Genomic DNA, 21,917 nt, shown 5'->3' with positions numbered 1-21,917 from the left:
CTTATCATGAGTTCCAGTGTCTTGTTTCGAAATATACAGTCTTTGTCTGGGGATTGTCCTTGCCTCCCCAATGTCTATTATCCTTGCCTCCCCAACATCTCCTTAATCGGTTGTTAAAAATATGACCAAGACCACTAAAACTACCTTTTGTATTGCGCTCCTTTTCAGGAAATGTGATGGGTTGTAGATTTTTAGTACTGAAGCAAAGAATTATACTAATATAATCTGATCTCCAGCTTTATGAAGGGTATGAAATTTAATCCACTAATTTTTCTATAATAATTTTGACAATTTCTGGTTGAGGTACGTCATATCTTTTAGGAAGACATCCAGCACTGATTTTCAGAAAATACCCACTGTTTTACAAACCCTTAAGGCAGCTTATAAAAATCAATAGTAAAAGCAAAATTCCTTAGTTTGATAGACTTTAGGATGGTTTCTGTGGGTCTCCTATTTAACTCTCATAAGAGTATACTGACCTTCCCTTACTAAACAATTGAGTGGTCTGCTGTCAGCTTTAATAAGACCGTAAGCCTAACAAAACACTAGGTGTTCCTAAAAGCTAATTATTTAAAATTTAAATCTCTTGCTATTGTTTTCTTTTACATTGAAAAGCATATTAAGTAAAATAAACAACTTCAACACTTGACAAAACTAAGAGTTTCAAAACCCACAAACTTTGCTTGGTTCAGTATCTGCAATCTTACCTTTTAAAAATGCTGATGAAAGCAAGTTAGATTACTCCACCTGCAGGAATTTCATTGTTTTCTTTTAATAGTAACTGTCTGCAAAAGAGCTTTCTCAACAAACTCTTGCTTTACAGGAGCAATGGGGAAGTCTTATTGGAAATATTGCCTAACTATACCAACAGTACTAAGTTTGCAGTCCTGACTCAGGCAAAACTTGCAATGGGTTTCTTGAGGGTTCCTCTCAACAAAGTGCTGCTTGACTGAGTCTGCAGCTTGGAAATGGCCCCTTGCAGACCATTACTGCTAGTTCTCTATGCCTCTCTTAAGTACTATACTGAACTATATAAGCGTTCACATAGTCTCAACATTTTAAACATACCAAAATGAAATCATCTTCAAGAATTCTTTTAATAGAAATTCCAGAAATCGTCTATACTTTCACATAGTAGCTCAAAAATTGTTCCTTTAATTACCCACATAAGCATAATTATATATGCATTAAATATGCAGGTATCTATGCATGTACTGTATTAGTAATAAAAGTTGCTGTCACTGTTTTTATGAAAATGTTTTATCTCTAGTCAGCAGAACATCCTGTCTAAACATTGTAGTTGTATGGGAAAAGCATAAATAATTTTTATTAACTTGTACAATATTGTGCACACTTTCCACTATTGGGTTCAGAAAACAAAACAAAATAAAACACTTGCATCACTTCACCTGTATTCAAATGTTTAGAGCCTACTTGCAAAGCTCAGTTGCTGGAAAGTTAAACAGTGACTCTATAACATGCTAGCCATTGTCCACTAACTCCTCTTTTTAAATCCACTGTAAACCTTATTTCTCATCAATATACATTATTTGCTACTTTTATATGTCTAAGCTTTCCATGTCTAAGCAAGTTTGTTTAAAGGTGGATTGTGTATCCCTGTCTGTAAAATTCACGGCATGTAATTTACACCCAATGAGAGGGCTAGTGAGTGCATCAGCTTTGTGAGGAAAATGGTCGCAGAGGCTTTTTTCTTCCTCTTTGTTCAAGAGCAGAGCTAGGTAAATTTTGTTAGTAAACAGACAGTTATTCATATGTCATGCCATTATCAATATGTTCTTTACCCTAGAATAATCTTCAAATTCCTAATTTTTGGCTATTCATGCTTGGCTAACATAACCATTTTTAATCATATCCTACAAAGATTTCCAAGTTCAACAGCTGTGAAATATTCAAGGTAAAGGAGAATTATTTCATGAAAGCATATATAATAGACAAATATTATGGAGATTGGAGTTTTCTATGAGATGAACAAGCAAAGACTTCAGCTTGCTGAAAATGTATGCCTCACCCTTCTTTCACTTGTGACAAGACTACATACACACATATACAATGAAAGAAAGAATAATAATAATAATAATAATAATAATAACAAAAACCAGCAAATCTTTCAGGATTTTCTCTTGTGATATGAATGTGTATTTTTTTTTCTAATTTGTTGTTGACAAGGCAGGTTCAGTAGTGTGCTTATTATATGTATGCTCTTGACTACTTGAATCTTCTCAATCTATTCAAATCCATTCAAAACCAGACTGCCGAATGCCAAAGGCTTTCTTTCACTTCCAGTCCTGCTTAAGTTTTCTTTGTGGCACTGCTCATCTGAATCATTGCCTGTTCCTTGCTTATAAAACATTCATATTCAAAGCACCATTAGCACAATAGCAATTAACAAAGAACCTTTTATGTTAACGTGCTACAACTTCATCTCACACACCCTTTACAGGAAAAAGGTCTTTTCTCTTCTTTCCAGTACCAGTGAAGCACTCGTGCTATGTGAAAAGAAAGCTCTCTTTCAGTGCAGATGGGACATGACTGTGCCTTATGTGAATCTACTGTATGTACAACTGAGGGGAGGAATAGGTGACCTAAGAGATCTTTCTCATCTCTAACCTCGGCGGGAGTTCACACTATCAGGAATTGCATATTAACAACCAGATGCAGGATTTTGTGTGGAAACTGCAAACTGCATCCACTGAAAGTTTTTCTCAATTTCTTTCTTGCTGTAAAGGACAGGGAAAACACTTTGAGCTTTGTCATAACTGACAAAACACAGAAAGGACTGATTACCCTTGGGATTCCTAAAAATATTGCTAACATGGAGCAGCAGGTAGGAAGGAGGGAAAGCTTGCAGCTCCATCACACTGTGAGCTGGTGGATTTTGTTGCCAGAACTACAAGTTGCTGCATTGGCACTAATAACAACACCGAGGTACCCCATGAGGTAAGCCTGTTCCTTTACAGAATTCTGTAGATGCTATAGTAATATTAATTAAGGACCAAGACACACATACAGCCAAAAATAAATAAATAAATAAAGTTTTATTCTTCCTCCATATAATAACTTAAAGGCAGTTCCACATGGCAAAACTGTGAGTAGCAGAGAGCTGGTCAGCAACCACAGAACACAAAGCTGTTTGGAATAATGGCATATAAGCAATTTTGAGAAATATTGCAGTAATATAATGACATAGGATAGACAAGAAAATCTAACTGGACAAAAAAGATCTTTATTATAATATAGTTACAATATTTCCACATGCCTGAACTTCACAGCCCTGTGACATGTTGATAAACTTGATAATTGTAACATTGTCTGGAAGGTTTTACCCCCAGTTCACTCCAGCACAACACACGCTGGGTAAACAAGACACAGAAAAGAAACTACCCCACAAAAGCTCTTGTGTGCCTTTATTTCACACTGAATAAACAAGCACAGAACAGAATGCTGCTAAGCTTTTCCTTACCGATTGGTCAAAACATGGATAGAGTCTTGGTTGACGCTCTTAATGTGTTGATCAACAGACCCAGAATAACAAAGGCAAAGGCTAAGCAGCACAGAAACTGGACCAGATCTGAATCAGTCTAGTCTAAAGTCCTGTCTCTGCAAGTAGCTGGAGGGATGTTTGAGCCATACACTTCAGCCTTTATTTTTGTATGAACTAGCTTTCCAAGAAGACATCATTTTAAATCCTCAGTTTTGTTTCTTTGCATTTTCTGTTACTGCTTTGCAAGCTGTTGATTGTGGGGCAAGGGGTGGAAAATGTACATCTCTAAGGAACAATTAACTTTTCTGTTGATCCCCTGAGGTATACCATAAGCCATAAAACCAAGGAGAATTTGTCATAATAGACCCAAATTGATAGCATTAAAAATGTTCACGCATTTGTATTTAAAAGTGTCTCTTTTCTTAAGGATTTTGAACTGCCAAACTGAGGGAAAAAAAAAAAAAAGTACTTTTTTTTTTCATAGGAACACAGAACACATTTGCATCACACATTAATAACAGAAAAAAATAAGGACAGAAAAAAATAATCACATAAATCATTTATTCTTTTGTCTAAGATATAATTCAGCATCAGGCCTGTATACACAATTAACTACTGTGTTTGCCATTAATGCTTCAAAAAAATGTGTGAACATAACACTCAGGAAGCTGATAGAACACAAAATTTTCTGTAATTTTTTGTACCTCACTTTCCTCTATATATTATGAAAATCATCTATACTATCTATCTTTCCATGCCTAATGAAAATAAAATAAAATTGCTGTATGGTAGAATCTGGAAGGATTTCTATTCACAGATAGTACTGCTTGCTTGAGAAGTGGTATGCCATACCTATATCACATTATTCTTCCCCACCAAATATGAAACCATCCACAAATAAGCCTGGTTTGCTAATACATTATTCTGCTTCGTTCAGCTTCTCACACAGCACTCAGAGGTACAGCACCTGAATGTCTCTCAGCAGGGCTTGAGCAATGTGGCTCACGTCTGTCATGTGTACTCTCTTCCACTCCCCAAGGCAAAAAGTAGGCAGTGAATGTTTTGTCTGGGATTTTTTTGTTTGCTTATTTTGTTCTGTTTGTTTTTCTGAATGCAGATAGGTTTATGTTGGGAAAAGCAAGTCAATGAAAAAAAACAATCTTGTACTTAAAGTAGAAGATCCTGTGTTACGTCTTGTCCTTAGCTCTTTGAAAATTTATTTCAATCTAAGGCCATTGACTGCTTTACTTAGCACAGCCACATGCCAAATGAGGCTGCCTGATGCACTCTCATTCCTGCCCACTCTTGTAAATAAATACATTTAATTATATTAACTTCAAGACACTTCTCTAAACATCTGTCCTTTCAACCATAGCAGTTCCCAAAGAAACTCTCAAATTGTGAAAGAAATCACATCTGTCTCTTGAAATTCCTAAACATACCCCTGGTTTCAGGCATCTAAAACTCTGTCAGCACAAACTATTCTATTTGGATTCATTTCTTCAGGAGAAAGAATGTGACTGCTGTCATCAGGTTCTGTGGTGCCACTCTTAATATTGGTCAATTTTAAAAACTAAAGCATGTGTATTCTAATGAAGAAAAGCATTAACGCTGGAAACATGAAAATAAAATCATAAAATTCTAGATGAAAACAACCAGCTTCATAATGGGTTGTTATTACAGTATCTTTACCACAATGAGGGTGGTGGTGGTCTACCACCTTATTTTGCAGGTAGTAACTTCCTTAACAAACTTTTAAAATCTCTATTAATTTATTAATTAATTAATTTGTTTTTAAAGAAGACACAATTGGACATTCTGCCTCCCCGCTGGAAGACTGGGAACACACTCATACTCTTTAGTATGCCCTTTTGCTTTTAATCCTATATTTTTCCCATTTTGTGAAGGCAAGAAACTTGTACTTGTGAAGCTGAGGCCTCCAGGCCTCTTCCAGAGAACATCTTCTAGATACTCTGATGATAATACTGGCTATATTACCACGTTTCTTAAAGATGTGGAGTGAAATTTACACATGACAACATTTCCTGTTCAGACTATGTAGGCACTGAAAGACAGGTCTGTCTGCTTGTCTTGCAAAGAGGTTGTTGCCAAAGACACATATCACTGGAAGCCTTTTCAAGCACTTCAGGTTTCATGAGTCAGTCAAAGATAGCAACAATTAGCTAAGGCCTTAACTCAGTTAACTAAATAAGGAAACTCTCATTGTAAAACTGACTAATTAAAACATTGGGCCAAGACTAACCTGGAAGAAGGAAAGTGAGAGTTGAATTTTAATTTAAAGACAAGTGTCTAAATATTACAGTGGATAAAAATAAGCCCTGGTTAGCAAAAATCTGTTCATATGTTTACTACGTGTGATTTAACATCGAAGACTAAGCAGAAATGCAATTCATAATGACTAAAGCATAGTAAGAATCAGTGAAGTATAATTCCAAACTTCCCACAAGAGTTTTTAAGATCTGTGCTTTTATATCCCTTGTAATTTCTTCTAGCAAGCTACTAGAACAAGGCACAATTTAATGGCTATAATTATCAATAAAAAGAGTATTTGTGGTCTTCCTCGTGATGCACTTTTCATCTTTTGCTTAAAAATGCCAGGTAGGATGTTGTTTTCCAAGCTGTAGAAATGCTGAGTTGTTTCAAGCTATCTCAAGTTTCAGCCTAACTGAGGGTCGGCAGATAACGGGATATCTCAGTTAACAAGACAAAACAGAAGGTTGCCTCAAGTTATCTCAAGGCTCAGCCTGACTGAGGGTCGACAGATAACGGGATGTTTCAATTAACAAGATGCTTCAACATAACAGAAGGTCGACAGATAGCAAGATGTCAGCTACTTTGTTCTCATTAATTTTTAACCACAAGATTTATTCTATCCTAAAGTGAGTTTATACAATATCATGGCATAATAATTTGTATCAAGAAGATGGTTGATATTAATAAGGAAGGGGGAGATGTGGGAGTATGGCCATGGGGGTCGGCAAGCCCCATGGTTGATGGTAACATCAAACTCTTAACGATGAGGCCATCAGGAATGTAAAAGAGTTTAGAGGGAACAAAGAAGGGTGATTCAGAAGATGCCATGCAGTCTCGGGTTACTTGTTCTCCAGCCATTAAGGCATGGAAGTTGCTGGGTGTTTGCTGTTGCTGTTATATGCAAAGTTGTTTGACCAATGAAAAGTCGTTTTTGAAAAGGACTGCTGTGGGGACAAGGGTATAAGAGCGGAACCTGTCCTCAAGATTATTAAAAAAAAAAAAAAAAAGCAAAATGATGAAGTTATGAAGTTATTTCATCCATAAAGAAGTAGAAAGAAGGAATGAAAAGGAACAGACTAGCAGAATGGAGACTAGGACGGGACCAGGCACATTGATCGCCTCATGAAGATAGGTTCGGCCAAACTCAGCAAACTGCTCAAAGAAGCTCGTTCTGAAAGTCGCTGGAAATAGGCGCACCAGACCTGGAGAGAAGCTCAAGCTGAGAGAAGCAGACCTGCGCGCACAACTGCCCCTCGCTGGTAAGCAGTTGTGCATTATGGGGAATCATACGTCCTTAGAAACAAAGACTGTCCTGGTAACCCTACAGCTTATTCTCCTTATTAACAATCAGACAGTTTATGTTCCTGAAATATGGGACCAAATTGAGTTCAAGGTATGGGACTCTGCTACTAAAAAAGACAAGGTAACGGCGGGATTGCTCAGCACCTGGCGAGCAATCTCTGAGGCCTTAAAGATCCATGCGGGACCACAGTCAGAAACGAGTAGCTTGCCAGATAGTGAGGGAGCTGCGGGCTCTTTTACTGCTCCGACTGGTACGCCATCGGCCCCTCTGCTGCTACAGCCATCGAAGGCTTTTGCTGTTACGCCCCCTGGTGGCCTGGATGTGCCTTTTGACCCAGGCCCTATTGGCCTTCAGAAGGAGATGGATATGTTTTTCTTCGATGCAAGAAGATTAGGATACATAAGGCCCGAAGGCCGAGTTGCTTGACAACTTAAAGCAAGACATATTGTTCAAAAGGAATGGAAAATGGAGACTGTAAAGTCATGGAACTTAAAGGATTTTTTGATACCTTTTGTGATTGTACATACGTGTAGGTGTACTCAGGTTTAGTATTGTCGTGGTTCCGCTCGAGTGGGCAGCCGAGCTCCACCACAGCCGCTCTCTCACTCCCCCTCCTCAAAGAGGAATGGGGAGAAAATATGTGAAAAGGGCTCAAGGGTTGAGATAAGGACAAGAAAATCACGCAATAATTATTGTAACGGGCAAAACAGACTCAGCATAAGAAAATAGTAAGATTTATTGCTCATTACTAACAAGCTAGAGAAGTGAGAAACAAAGGAAAGAAACCAAAAGCACCTTCCACCCCATCCACCCTCTTCCACCTCCTCCCCCCGAGCGGCGCAGGGGAACGGGAGAATGGGGGTTATGGTCAGTCTACAGCACTTCCCTGCTGCTCCTTCTCGGTCACTCTCGTCCCCTGTGTTGTGGGGTCCCACCCACGGGATGCAGTCCTTTATGAACTGATCCGGCGTGGGCTTCCCACAGGCAGCAGCTCTGCCAGAACTGCTCCAGATATGGGTCCGTACCACAGGGTCCATTCCTCAGGAGAAAACTGCTCCAACCTGGCTCCCCTATGGGCAGCAGCTCCTGGCAGGTCACCTGCTCCTGCGTGGTCTCCTCTCCACGGGCTACAGGTCTGTCCTGGAATCTGCTCCGGCAGGGGTCTTCCACAGGCGGCAGCCTCCGTGGGTGCAGGGCCACCTGCTCCACTGTGGTCTCCTCCACAGGCTGCAGCATGGAACCCTGCTCCACCGTGGTACTGCATGGGCTGCAGGGGGACATCCTGCTTCACCATGGTCCTCACCACAGGCCGCAGGGGACTTCTGCTCCGGCACCTGGAGCACCTCTCCTCCTCCTTCTACACTGACCTTGGCACCTGCAAGGCTGTTTCTCACTCCCTTGACTCTCCCGGCTGCTGTGTGGTGCAGCGGTTTTTTCCCTGTCTTAAATATGCTCTCACAGAGGCACAAACAACATCGCTTATTGGCTCAGATCTGGAAAACAATGGGGCCCTTCCCAAACATGGGGCAGCTTCTAGATCCTTCTCACAGAAACCACCCCTATGGCCCCCTGCTACCAAAACCTTGCCACGTAAACCCACTACATGTATGTAAAAGCAATGTTCTGTATATTTAGAAAGTTTGATGTTCGTGTGTGAGTGTTGGTAGAGCATAGACTCCCCGCGCCCTCAGCGTTGTTTACTTGCCTTTTATAAATATTCCTTTTATAAATATTATTAAATTCAGATTGAGTTGAGACTTCATTTATTACCAATAAATAAATAAATAAATAAAAATACATTAAAAGTAGAAAAATATAAATATAAGACTGACATTTGTCTTTTTTTTTTTTTTTAATTTTTACTTAATGCTGAGAATTTTGCTACATTTGGAGAATAGTCATTACACAAGCTAAGTACAAAAGAGAGGAAAAATATTTAAGCTTCAAATTATGTAAATCTTTAGTAAGGAACTGCAATATTTTATATAATTATTAAAGCTACATAAAAAAAAAAAAATGTCAAGTGGCTTCATCTGTCAGGCAGAAATTATGTTATGCACAGTTGTGATGTCAGGTGGCCATTTCATTTGACAAGATTTGGGACTGACCATACAGTCAACATGTTACAAACATCCATCTGTGACACTGTTTCCCACGGAGAGCATACCAGTGAAGTGCATGTTATATGAATTACAATTTATGCTGTATTTGCTCTCCTGCTGGTCAAACGCTGGCAGAAAGAAGTAATGAGAAAAAGCCATTTTCCAAGCCATCTAAAGGTCAACATTACAGTTCACTTTGGGAAGTTTCTTGGGGTACTGACAATATTATAAAAACAATTTTCAAAAGTAGCACAACTGGATATATTTTTTGTATCCTCACTATGAAAGTGATAACTATTTAATCATCTTCCTTCCTTTTCATTTTCACCTGTTTTGCTCATTTTATTAGTTTATTTTTTCTTATTTTTCATTCAGGTACCGTTGATTTGCAAAGAATGCATGGAGTATCTAGTTGTGGAATAGGGGAAAATCATGGGGGACATGGGATACGCGCAGCCTTGTTGCTGAGTTTTCTTTTCTAATACTTTTAATTGTTCACACAGAGGCAGCTGTTAGTCTCCTTCTGTGGTAGTCATTGAGCTTTTTTCAATTCAAATTGCTTGCATGTTCTGTTCTTGCATATGTGACAAAAGGAGGGCAGAGTTTCCCACTGCTGTGGTTGTTGACAAAGGAAGCCTTCAGAACAGCTGCATTATTATTGCTTTCAGTGCACAATAAAATGTCACCACCATGTCACAGCAGAAGTGTACATGCTGACACTGGACTTGGAAAGTACCAAAAGCAATGAGGGCCAGAGGAGAACCACTCTGCTAAATGTCTTGCTTTCAAAATACACATGGAGAACAAGTAAAGTTCAAAGAAATCTCTTTAAAGGATTAAATAGTAACTAATTTCTGTACTTAAGCACATGGAGTTTCACATTCTCTTTCTCACTTCTTTGTCCATTCAAAAGATGAAGTGTCAAATTAAGAGTTATTTTATTTTATTTTATTTTATTTTATTTTATTTTATTTTATTTTATTTTATTTTATTTTATTTTATTTTATTTTATTTTATTTTATTTTTCTTACTGACTGTGTGCAGTGTTCATTGAACGTAAGTAGTAAACCTGGGTACATGATTTGCTGTGCAGCTTGAATCCCAAAAAGGACTTGGCTGTCATTTCAGCAGGTTTCTCTTTCCTGAGAGCACAGAATCAGATATTCTGCAGCTGCCCTTGAGCACCAGGGGTGCTCATGACAATCTGCCTGCTTCTTTTACATTCTTCGTTTAACCACAGTGAATTTAGTCTTCCACTGCAGTACTCTGCTTATATCGGGAGGATTGAAACTGGTGTACTTGAGAGGGACAAAAAAATAAAATAAAAAAATAAAATCAATTCTATTCTTTAGCCTTCACTTACCCATGTTGTCTTCAACCGTCTTCACTGAACATGTTGCTGCATGGGTTTTTGACCTTGTCCAACTGCCTCAGTAGCTACTACATTTAGATGGACTTTGTCCCGTGCTATTCTCTTTTACCTTCCTTTCTTGTCTTATTCTTTGTTTTCTATTATCTGTTTTCTTGTTACTTTCCATTATATTACTCCCTTGTCTCTGCCCTTTGCTGTTGTCTTCAGATCCTCTTCTTTGGGTCTGAAATTGCTGTCCCCATCCAGTTAAATTTGCTGTTTTCAGTGTGCTGGCAGCAAAGTGAAATGTGATGAAAAGCTAATCTCTGAAGGGTTCTTTGCTGGCATATCACAGATCAGATTTTTAGTAAATTTTACTTTGCTTCCAGCACACTAATTGAATACGGCAGAGCAGAACAGCAGGGGACAGCAACAGAAGACACAGAGTCCTGACAAAGGCTTTCTCTAGGGGTAGGTGTTCAATTAGCATCTCTTATTAGATGGCAAATGCTAACTACCCACAGACAATGAAGTGCTAGATCATTCACAGATTGAAAAGTTGTGAATATGTACATCTTTGGGCATTCAGGCAAGTTCTGAATTGGCCTAAAATTGTGGGGCAGGCTGCCTATTGAAAATATTGGCTTTGTGATGCATAGTTAGAAAACAGCACTTTAGAAGAGGCTAGTAACACTTGTAATATGTCTCCAGAAAACTCTAACATGTATATTTTTTCTGCATTTATTATTTAGTATGACTCTCAGAATGCTTGCTGTGACCCTGCAAGACTTGGCAAATGATACTGCATTTTTTTTTCTGTTTCTAACAGTTAGATTGTTTTATAAGCAGTTGAAAAAGATGTGTTATATTTGCTGTACTGCTTTTCCATGCGAACAATTGTAGTAATTGCCAGAGAAAGGCCAAGAGGTTGAGAACGAATGCAGAGATATACTACAGTCTCAAATGAGCGCAATTATAAACAGAAGAAAATTGGCCCTTGAAACTTTAAATTGAAACAGACATAAATCGACTGTGAAACTGATTTGTAGGGCATTTTCCATTTTAGGATAGTGCTTCAGTCATACAGGTATTTGAACATCTGGATGTAGATCAATCTGAGATATCTATCACTAGATCACTGAATCACGTACTTTTAGGACTTTCAAAGAACTGAAGAGAGATGTCACATAAATACATGCTTGTTTATTCACTACAGAAGGTTAGATATCTTTTGTTCCTGTGCATTTACTCTTATATATTTATTTTCATAGTTCGGGTATTTATTTATTGATTGGTGTATCGTAATGAGGAAATTCTGTTATTGGGAGACACCAACGGGAAAGAAGATAAGAGCTGTTGAATTTCATTAGAGTGCTTGCAGAATCTTGTTTAATTGTATTTTTTGTTTGTTTGTTTTGTTTTCATCCTCTGTCTAGTGTTCTGGGGATTTAATATGTATTAATAGCCATTTCTAATTTGTTGCAATATCTTTGAAGTTTCTTATTCTTAAGTTGTCAGTATGTATTTATTTGAAAGAATTTTATGAAGATTCAGCAAAACATTAGGTACCTTCATAAAATTAAACAGATGCCAGGATGCCTTGCTGAATGCAGTAGTTTTGAAATTAAACCTGTGCTGCTGTGGTTTATGGAGGTTGCTAGGTATTCACACAGCTTCATCCACCTCATGCCACAGCTGAATTCCTAGGGATTATGCCTCTAACTAGCAGGAGTGTTCCTTAGGCAGTGCTAGTTTGGGATGACATGGATGAGTGCATAATTCGGAGATCATCTCCTGCTCCTCCCCAAAATACATTGCTCGTGGTGCAGTTTCCATTAAACCAAATCTGTCATCCTTTCATCTGTATGGAACATGTCAATATTGAAGGTTTCTTCTTAACCATGGGGATGCAATAAGATTTCTCCCTTACTGCAGCAATGATTGGGGTGAGCTGCACAAAGAGCCTCTGCCCTGTCATTCAGTTTTCTACTTTTCATCTCGTTACCTGTTGTCAATTTGTAGCTTCTTGGTAGCCTGCAGGAGAACATTTTTTTCCATGTATTTCTCAAGCTCCCTCCCAGTCTTGACAGCAAGTGCAAAATGACAAAATGGGTGTCTAGACATTGCTATATTGCTGTTTTTAGAACTGAATAGTCTTTGGTTTAGATGTCCTATAAATAATTGAGACGAGCTAACTCTGTGAATTAACACTGCTTCCAGTGTTTTAAGTGGAGTAGAATAACTGCTGTAAAAGGTATCCAAGCTTTGTGATGTTTCCTTGTTGTATAGTAAAATAGATTAATGTTTGGGACTTATACACTATTACAGTCAAATTGCTGCACTAAAGACAGTTCATGATTGCAATGTCTTGTTAAAGAACTCTGATTCAGCTTGTGTTTCTGCTGGACTCTTCTGCTGCTGCAATCTAACTGATAAATATTTTTAAAAGCCTATTACTTTCATAAAATTATTTTCCGGTTAATTTCTCATATATATGTATTAAATGGGACAAAGAAAGGTCTCTGGACAAACAACCACTATGTTTTGCTTTTAGCACTGCAAAAAAATGTTTTGTGACCTTGGGCAAGTCAATTAACTTATGTACAAAATAGGGATAATTAACATAATTTAGCAGTCCTAGGTAAAACTAGCTAAACAAAAGAAGTTCTGCAAAGTTTTTTGGTAGGTAGATTCTGTATGTACTGAATCAGGCAGAGGATAGAAATGGTTGGAGGAAAGTTAAAATAATAAAGGAGGCAGATTACAGCTGAATAAAATGGAAGAAGAAATAGAAAAAACATGAGGTAAAGAGAATATGGATGTAGTGAGATGTGAGGTGTGAGATGATGGAACCATTTGGGATCAGCTGGAGGTGATCAATAATAGTAGGCATAGATCCTCTTTAAAGGGGGAAAGGGATCACTAGGATAAATATAAAGCTACATCTAAACTAATGAATCCCCAATGGCATTCCTGAACTTTGTGAATCAGCTACAGTGATGAGCTTTCTTCAAAGTTTAAGGAAAACAACAATGAAATAAGGTATGAAAATCAAAAAGGAAATATTTTCTCCAATGCATACTTTACATTTTGCATTAAGTACAAGAAGTCATCACTGAAAAAAATACTGTGAAGTAGAATATCATTTTGTAAGAATTACAGGCAATCTAAGTCATCATTTAAGAAGCACGTTTAAAAACTCTGTATTCCACTTGGGCTTGGAAGAAATCTTCCCTGCTCTCCATTACACAGAATCTTCCATTTGCTACCTCAGGCACCTGGAACCGACTGACTTCTACCATGATTTTCATTACGATTTGTAAATATTCAATTCACACACCACTTTTCATGCCTAAAACCATGGTATATCCCAAACTCATATTATCAGTATCTAAATGCTGTTTTTACCAACATTCTTATTCAATGAAAAAATAATACACTTTTTTATTTTTATTATTATTTCCAAGTACCTTCACCAACATTTTTTTAAAATCTTTTACAATCTGACATTGTTAATCTAACCTATTTTACACAGCTGTAAGTTTTTGCATTTACTGCCACTATTCAAATTTATCTCACTTTCTGCTATAACAAAACTTAATGATTTTCCGTTGTGAGATTGAGTGGAGATGCAGCCATCAATAACTATATGAATGTGGAATGAATGTGTGAAAAGAATCTATAGAAAATAAATCTGTTTTTCCATAGAAAAGTATACATATGATGTTAAACTAGCTGAGAAGCTTAGAGACAAAACATGTCTAATTGCAATATTTAGCAGAAAATCATCCATGGTGTTCTGGAACACTTCTCAGTTTTTGGATGGAGCTTTTACTATTATTATTTTATATTTATTTTTTTAACAGCTCCATTGGAAATCCATTGTGAAATGTTTTATTTAACAGAATGTTTAAGAACATTTTAGTGGGTAGCTTGGCATCATGTTGGTATCACCTCTGTCTGCCTGGCACGTCAGACCTGTTTGTATGAGAAGCCCATGGATAGGCCCCATTTGTTCTCCAGTTCAAATGGCATTACCCAGGAAACTAATTCTACCATGTGCTGAGCACCGTCAGTTCCTATTAACTTCAGCTTAAGTGAAAGGGCACAGCCCTTAGGAGATGCAAAGCAGTGTCAGATCAGATTCTTAAGATGAAATTCAGTTCTTTGCAGAAAGCTTGCACAAAGCCTATGTATCATTTAAGTGCCACTTAATTCTTTATAATAGAGGTTGGAGTGGGTTTGAAGAGTGTGATAGGCTTTTTGCTGTCTGTCTGCAGAAGGCTGAATTTCACCCCCAGTGAATATACACAGTAAAAATGCAACTATACTGCCTCAGGAAATACATTGTATTCCTTTGCTTCGAGTAGTGTAACTCATTTCAAATTACTGATCGAAATTCTTGATATTGTGCTGATAAAATGGTTGTATGCTTTGCTCCCTGCATTATATATTTAGTTTCACCATGATACTCTGCTATAGTGGGCAAACTGAAAAGTAAAAATGCAAAAATAGGCATAATCCCACAGATATGGATATAGCCTCTGATGTGGCTGCATGTGCTTAACAGAACTGTATGTCTGTATAAATACTTCAACTGGCCCACCTGGCTTACTTTTGGCATATGGCCCATAAAACAAGGCCTGTTAAGACAGGAATATGAATCCACATGTGTTATATGAAATTGTCATATGAATTGTCTGGAAGGTTTTACATAAAACTAACCCTGTTATGGAGGAAGGCACCTGCTGGATTAAACTGTACCAGGGAATTGCAGAGACTTGAGGGGGGGAGGGATAAGAGAGAGTAAAATGTGTCATCTTGGAAAGAGCAGTATAGGAGGGACATGAAGATTTGTAAGAGGAGAGAGATCCTGGGAAGCAGACAGTACCGGCGGTGTGGGTCAGAACACCAGGGCTGCAGCACTGGAGGCAGCCCTGGAGCTAGAGCACTTTAGACCATGTGAGCTGATTATTTAAAAAAAAAAATAAATAAAATTATATAGATGCATAAGCTAGTCTTAAGATATGTTTTAGATTTTATGTTCTGTAAAATTCTCTGGGTATGTTTTAAATTTGTGTGGATATAGCCAATACCCAGAGCAATGGCTTCATGTATTTGTGATATTACAGATAGCTGCATTCTAAGATAGCAAGCAAGCAAGTATCAAGAGTAATCCACAGAGGAAAGAAAAATATTTTTGAAGATTAGTTCAAATTATGTTTCCAGGAAAACCTCCCACCTGAGATAGCAGAGGCAATCTAATATAAATATTTTGAGTTTAACTGACTATTCAGTCTTTTACTGAGCCTTCATATTGTTGAGACATTGATAGAAATAGCCATTTCAATATGTGAATCACAAAATATATAAATGCAAATGGGTGAGGTTAGTTGTTAACATTTTACTAAGGTTTTCCTGTCAAGTCTGCAACTGAATGTACACTCAGTAAGGATGCATTCAGGAAGAATGTCGCTATTATCTGTTACATAGGAGATGTTAGCCTTGAAAACTGACACAATCCACTTCTCAACAGAGCAGTACCTATGAACCCCAAGTACAATCTGATTATATATATATATATATATATATATATATATATATATAATGTTTCATAAAAACTTAGTGGATCTGCTTCAAAAAAAATTGTGGTTATGAAAATTGTTTGGGAATCATTCCTCTGGTGATATATAATACCTAATGAACAGAGCAAATTCCTATGTAGATGTTTGGGAGTTAAAGTAGTTTTTATAATGAAAATCTTAATATGAGTTTCAGATTGAACTTCCACTGAAAGAAACCAGTGTTCGTTATATTGCTAGAGCTTACCAACAATTGTACCAGAACTGAGGACACAAGTTGTTTCATGTCAAAATATTGGAAAGGATTTTATTAGAAGACTTTAAACTATAGTTCTATTTCTTGCTATGATCTAGCGGCATTGGGAATTGTATTCTTAAGTAGTTCCAGACAGAGGAAGTCAGGAGGGTAAGTTGGCTGAATCACATATTCAGGTGAGCACAAAGAGCTGCCACTGCCACCGGGTATGTGCCTGCTTTTAAGCTCCTTGAACCTGACATTAATTTGAAACACCAGAAGCTTCATGTACACTTCTTTCCCCTGTAGCTCTCTTTTTGTTTGGCTTGTGATTTTTGAAGATTCATTGCATGACTCTGAGAATAGTGTCACATGTGAACATAGAAGAGAACATGATCTGTGTCCTTATATGTGGAATTTGTTCTCTCATTGAATCCTGAAACACACTTATATGTACAAGTTGAGGTGGCAAAGCTTTTTCATAGCCTAGTCTAATATTGTCAAGATGATCTCTGAAGGAAATGAAGACCTTTTTCTGTGGATTACAAACCTTACAGTCTGAGTAAAAAATAGATTGTTTTGGGAGCCTTACCTAATTTAGCATGAACATATGGCACAATGCAAGAAATTCTGTGTCTGTATATGCATTTTATAAAAAGTATCCCAAACTAACACTCCACCATACAATTTTGCCTCCAGGGATAGAGTGAAAGAATTACAAAATGTTTGATATTAGTAATATTAATTAATATGCTTCCAGAATGAACCCAGATACTACAGAGCTGAACTCAGATGCTGTAGTATTATAACCCAGAAATAAGTTTACAGGAATTAAACCTACTGTTCTATCTGGCTTGGGAAAAAACAAAAAAAAAATCTCCCTACAGTTGTTCCACATCCACTTTAATGCAGTCAGAGCTCTCTTGTTCCATGACTACTTGCTATGTGACCTTCAGGATATTTTGCACAGCCAGCTTAGTTGAGACACTAAGCACTAACAGCACACAAAGTGCGCAACCCAGCATCTTTCAGATACTCAGGGACCTTCACCTTTCTGACTAGACCTCCTTTCCCCTGTAGTAATAGGGTAATAACTTGTTCAATTCTTTTCCCTCTGCTTATTGTCTCCTTCCCCATGATTTCCTCACTTTTGCTTCCCTGAGCATAGAATCAGAGAATGGATTCCTGAGTTGGAAGTAACCTACAAGGATCATTGAGTCCAACTCCTGGCTCCACACAGGACCACCCAAAAGTCAAAAATCAGACCCTATGTCTAAAAGCATTGTCCAAATGCTTCTTGAGCTCCAGCAGGCTCAGTGCTGTGCCCACTGCCCTGGGCAGCCTGTTCCAGTGCCCGACCACCCAGTGGGTGAAGAACCTTTCCCTTTGCCACCACCTTCAGCTTAATACTGTTTTACAAATTTCATTTGTGTTCAGCTGAATGAAAATGGCCTGAGTACGCAGCTCACTGCAGCCTGAAATTTCCTCTCCTTTTGTCTTCTTGGAAAAGAAGAAGAAAACAACCAAACCAAACCCAAAAAAACTCAGCATCGATGCCCTAATTCACACACTGCAAGTGGTGGTGGCCATGGCAGCCCATTTGGCGTGGGGATGTGGTTTAGTGGGGTCTGTTAGTGTTAGGTCAGAGGTTGGACTCGATGATCTTGAGGTCTCTTCCAACCTAGAAATTCTGTGATTCTGTGATTCTGTAATACCCAGCCTGACCCTCCCCTGTCTCAGCTCCATGCTGCTCCCTCAGGTCCTGTTGCTGTCCCCAGAGAGCAGAGCTCAGCACCCATCCCTCCACCCCCCTCACGAAGGAGATGCCATGAGGCCTCCCCTCAGCCTGCTGTCACATCCTGCTTATGTTCCTAGTGCCTGCCTCTAACTCTGCCCACCGGTGTGAGTATTGCAGAGTTTCACAGCTGCTGCCATTATGTTGACCTCTTTAACTGATTATTGCATTTCTCTCTACACTCGCTCTCATGTCTATTCTCTCTGTAAACTCTTCAGAATAAGAAGTATCAGGTTTATACAGTGTATAACACAATGGATACCGGCATGGGTCATGTTTAGGCTACCTTATATAATGATTACTTAGAATAATAAGGCTCCAGTGGTTAGCATTCCAAACACTATTTCAATGACTGTAAGAAGCATGGCATTAAAAAGTTAGCTAACTTCTGTGTTCTTTTTATGTACAACAGGGCTATATTTCGTTTGTTGTTGTTGTTTTTTAAGATTTATTTTTATAATGAAATTAGTTGGCACAGCAGGTGCAAATAATTTTGTGAATCATAACCTATGGTAGCATTATTAGATTATGAAAATAGACAACTCTAATGAGAAAGTGCTTAGAGATAAGAGAAATGTGAACTCTCCTGCAAACCTCTTTTTATTTTTATTTTTTTCTGTTCAGCACGAATTATCAAAACAAAACAGTGGTGTGAAATGCTTCCATGTTTAGAAGGAGAAGGCTGTGATTTGCTAATCAATAAATCAGGCTGGACCTGTACACAACCAGGAGGTCGGATAAAGACAACCACGGTAAGTCACTTCTTTTTTCTGTATTTCCTTAGTTTCTTTTCCACTGTGGTTTACTGAAAAAGAGTGAGTTTTCTAATTGTTTTTTTCAGTACAGATAAGTAAGGTCTGGTGCCTTATAATTAATCTATGAGTCCAAGTGTGCTTATTGCAATGCATAGCAAAGTTACCACAAAGAAAGTAAAAATGTGTAATGCTTACAAGAGTGGAAATTATTCAAGGTTTTCTTAAAAGGGACCAGTGGTTTAACACGTGTTCAGACTGAAGACAGTGTCTTACTCCTTCACTGTATGAGAGGAAGTGTAAAATACAAAACTGAACACATGGTCTAGCAGGGCAAAAAGAAAGCTTTCACTAGGAAATGGGGAAGAAATGTTTTTGCTATTCCTACCATACTGGAAAAGCAAGTTGCACAGATAGATCTTTAGTTTTCAACGAGAGAATTGGTGAGACCTATAGAAGTCCTAGTAGAAGAACGCTTATATTTTTAGCTTCATTTTGATCCCAGTTTATTGATAGAAACCTCAAATCTTTGATTTGGTATCTTGGCACATGCACTTGTAGTGAATTTGAGCATGTATACGGCAGTGATAGTTTCTAGGACCTGTAATATATCAAACATTTCTAGAAAATATACTCAAATGCCAATAATTTCCTAACTTCAGAAATGGAAAAAAATCTTGAGAAGTATAATAGAGGATAGCTTGCTAGACCTCTTGACATGATTTTTCCCCTATAATCTTTTTTAGATTTACAGGGAGCTTGAGTGTAATTTAAATAAGGGCAATTGCAAGAATATTTTGTCTTAAAAGTACTTATTAATGAGGACTAAATTAAGGCCCATCATCCCCTGCACAATTTCTCTGTCTGAGGAGGAGACAGACAGCAGTACAAAGCCTTTTAGAGCTTTAGAATATCTATATTTTAGAAAATTATATTTTTTTCTCTTTTATAAAAAGACTGAATATTTGATAAGACTTTCTAAGATATATGCAAAGCAAACTCTATGAATTATGATCACTATTTTGATGCTCTTATACTTGCTAGATGTAATTTTCATTATGGACAGGGCTGCAAAGCTAACTCCTTTTCTGAGGTCTTACTTAAATATTGTTTGCCTTTATGTCCTTCAAAAAAAAAAAAAAAAAAAAAAAGGACAGGAAGGGAATAAATAGTTTAAACTCTAATGTTGGCTTCCGAGTCAAGGAGACCTAATATAATAACTTTGTCATGTTGATAGTATTATCTTAAGTCTTGTTAATGCGGAAGTGTTTTCTGTACTTGTGGTAAACAGATAACCCATGTACCATGATACATTATCAGCTGTCATAGTTCTTTATTTGATGTTTTATGCTAACGGCATGGCTGAGTAATGCAAAGTAAGCAGAGGATGTATCCTTCATTTTCTATTTTTAATAAAAGGTTTCAGATATCCTTTTAGATTTAACACCAGAAGCCTGATTCTGAACTCTTACTTGTTAGTGTAGCTCTTTAATGCTATTGACATGAATTGAATGACTCATGATTTTGATTAACACGAGAAATTATAATCATGCCCCATCTCAGTTAAATTATGGCTATGACAAGTATAATATTATTAAGCAGAATCTCCCCCACACAAAGCATGGAGTTGTCATTGGAGAGGAGTTATTCTGCCAAAGAGCCAACTATAGAACAGCTCTGAGCATAAGCCCTCATCTAACATCAAGCAGCCTTCAACAGTTGGTATCACACATGCAGACACACAACAAACACACAGTACTTTTCAGTCAAGCCAGACTAGCAACTCAGAATGTTTAAAGAAGCTCTGAATCCAGAACAGGAAGGAAAAAAAAAAAAGGCAAACAAAAAGAAACCCCAAGACATAATGCAGTATTAGTCGTAATCCACACCTGAGTTGTCAGGCCCATTGTCGCATCTAAGTATAGCGGAAAGGATCAGAACTATGCTAGGAAAGACTAGGAAAATGGTCACCAGGAAGTATTGGGAAATGAATGACCTAACATATGACGTGAATATACATTAAATATATTATTAAGTGGAAATAATTCTTAACTATATCTGCAGTGATAGCCACATTAGGTACTTAATTTGCTAACTACCAGTTTTGTTAACTCACATTTGTTAATCTAGTATTTGCAGGCCTTTCCTGCTTATATTAGTTGGTATTGTGAAGATGCTTGACACTAGGTCTTGGATTGTTATAGTGGTGATAGATCATTTAGCAGAGAGATCACTGGTAAATGTTGAAGACAATTATTTACTACCTGTACTGTGGCCAGAACAGTATTGAACTCTGATGGACTGAGACTAGCTGTTGTGTTAATACCAAATTTTGCTTAGATTCCAAATGGTTATGTGTAACTTTTGAAGAATTGGGTTTAGAAGTAACACGTGAAAAGGTAGAACTAGGGGGGATTCTACCCAAGGCATGAATTCCTTCTTATGTGAGAATATATTATAGGACTTCTAGTTAAATATGATTCTGCAAAAACAAGTATGAAACAGCATTCATTCTCTGTAGATGAGTTTAACATTTAATATTTTCCCTATAAAAATAACAAACAAATAGCATATGAAAATACCTTTTGCTTCAAAGCACAAATTTCTGTAAACTGCTACTTTATGCTTTGTGTCGAAATTCTTTAGACTACCTTTATGCAGAGCCAGATTTTTTCACTATGTGGCACTTTTTGTAATCACCTCTGGAAATAATGCAACCAAATCAGAATTCTCCCCTCACATGAGTAAGAGTGTTTTAAATCCTTTTTGTGCTCACTTTGCACAGCTATAAATGGCTACATAAGGTGCAAGGCAAAGGAGAATCAGGCTCAAAAGTATACTCTAAATGGATCTGGATGTCACTTCTGCCCTGTCATCCTTTCTACAAGGTGTGAATGAACCAAGGATTTTTCATCTGCTAAGAGGCTTTTAGAATCAAGGATTGACTGGGCTAACTGCCAATCTATGTATTAAGCAGCTGACTGTCCATACAAGGAAACAATATGGCAACTTGTAAAAGAA

At 37.6% G+C, this 21,917-nt stretch overlaps 1 protein-coding gene across 7 annotated transcripts in view; it reads left to right on the top strand.

The window, feature by feature from the left end:
* The window catches only part of TAFA5 (TAFA chemokine like family member 5), a 465,759-nt gene that overhangs the window by 362,870 nt on the left and 80,972 nt on the right, over positions 1–21,917 (top strand). For all 7 annotated transcript variants that reach the window (XR_014698557.1, XR_014698558.1, XR_014698559.1 and 4 more), the window contains one exon: positions 18,769–18,896. Coding sequence is in view for 2 of the 7 variants with exons in the window: in XM_084537949.1 (XP_084394075.1) it covers positions 18,769–18,896 (128 nt within the window). In the remaining 5 variants the exon portion in view is untranslated. The remainder of the gene's footprint in view (positions 1–18,768; positions 18,897–21,917) is intronic.

The sequence above is a fragment of the Aythya ferina genome, assembly GCF_964211825.1.
Source record: "Aythya ferina genome assembly, chromosome: 1".
NCBI classification, from domain to species: Eukaryota; Metazoa; Chordata; class Aves; order Anseriformes; family Anatidae; genus Aythya; species Aythya ferina.
This window is presented reverse-complemented; position numbering and strand designations above follow the sequence as displayed.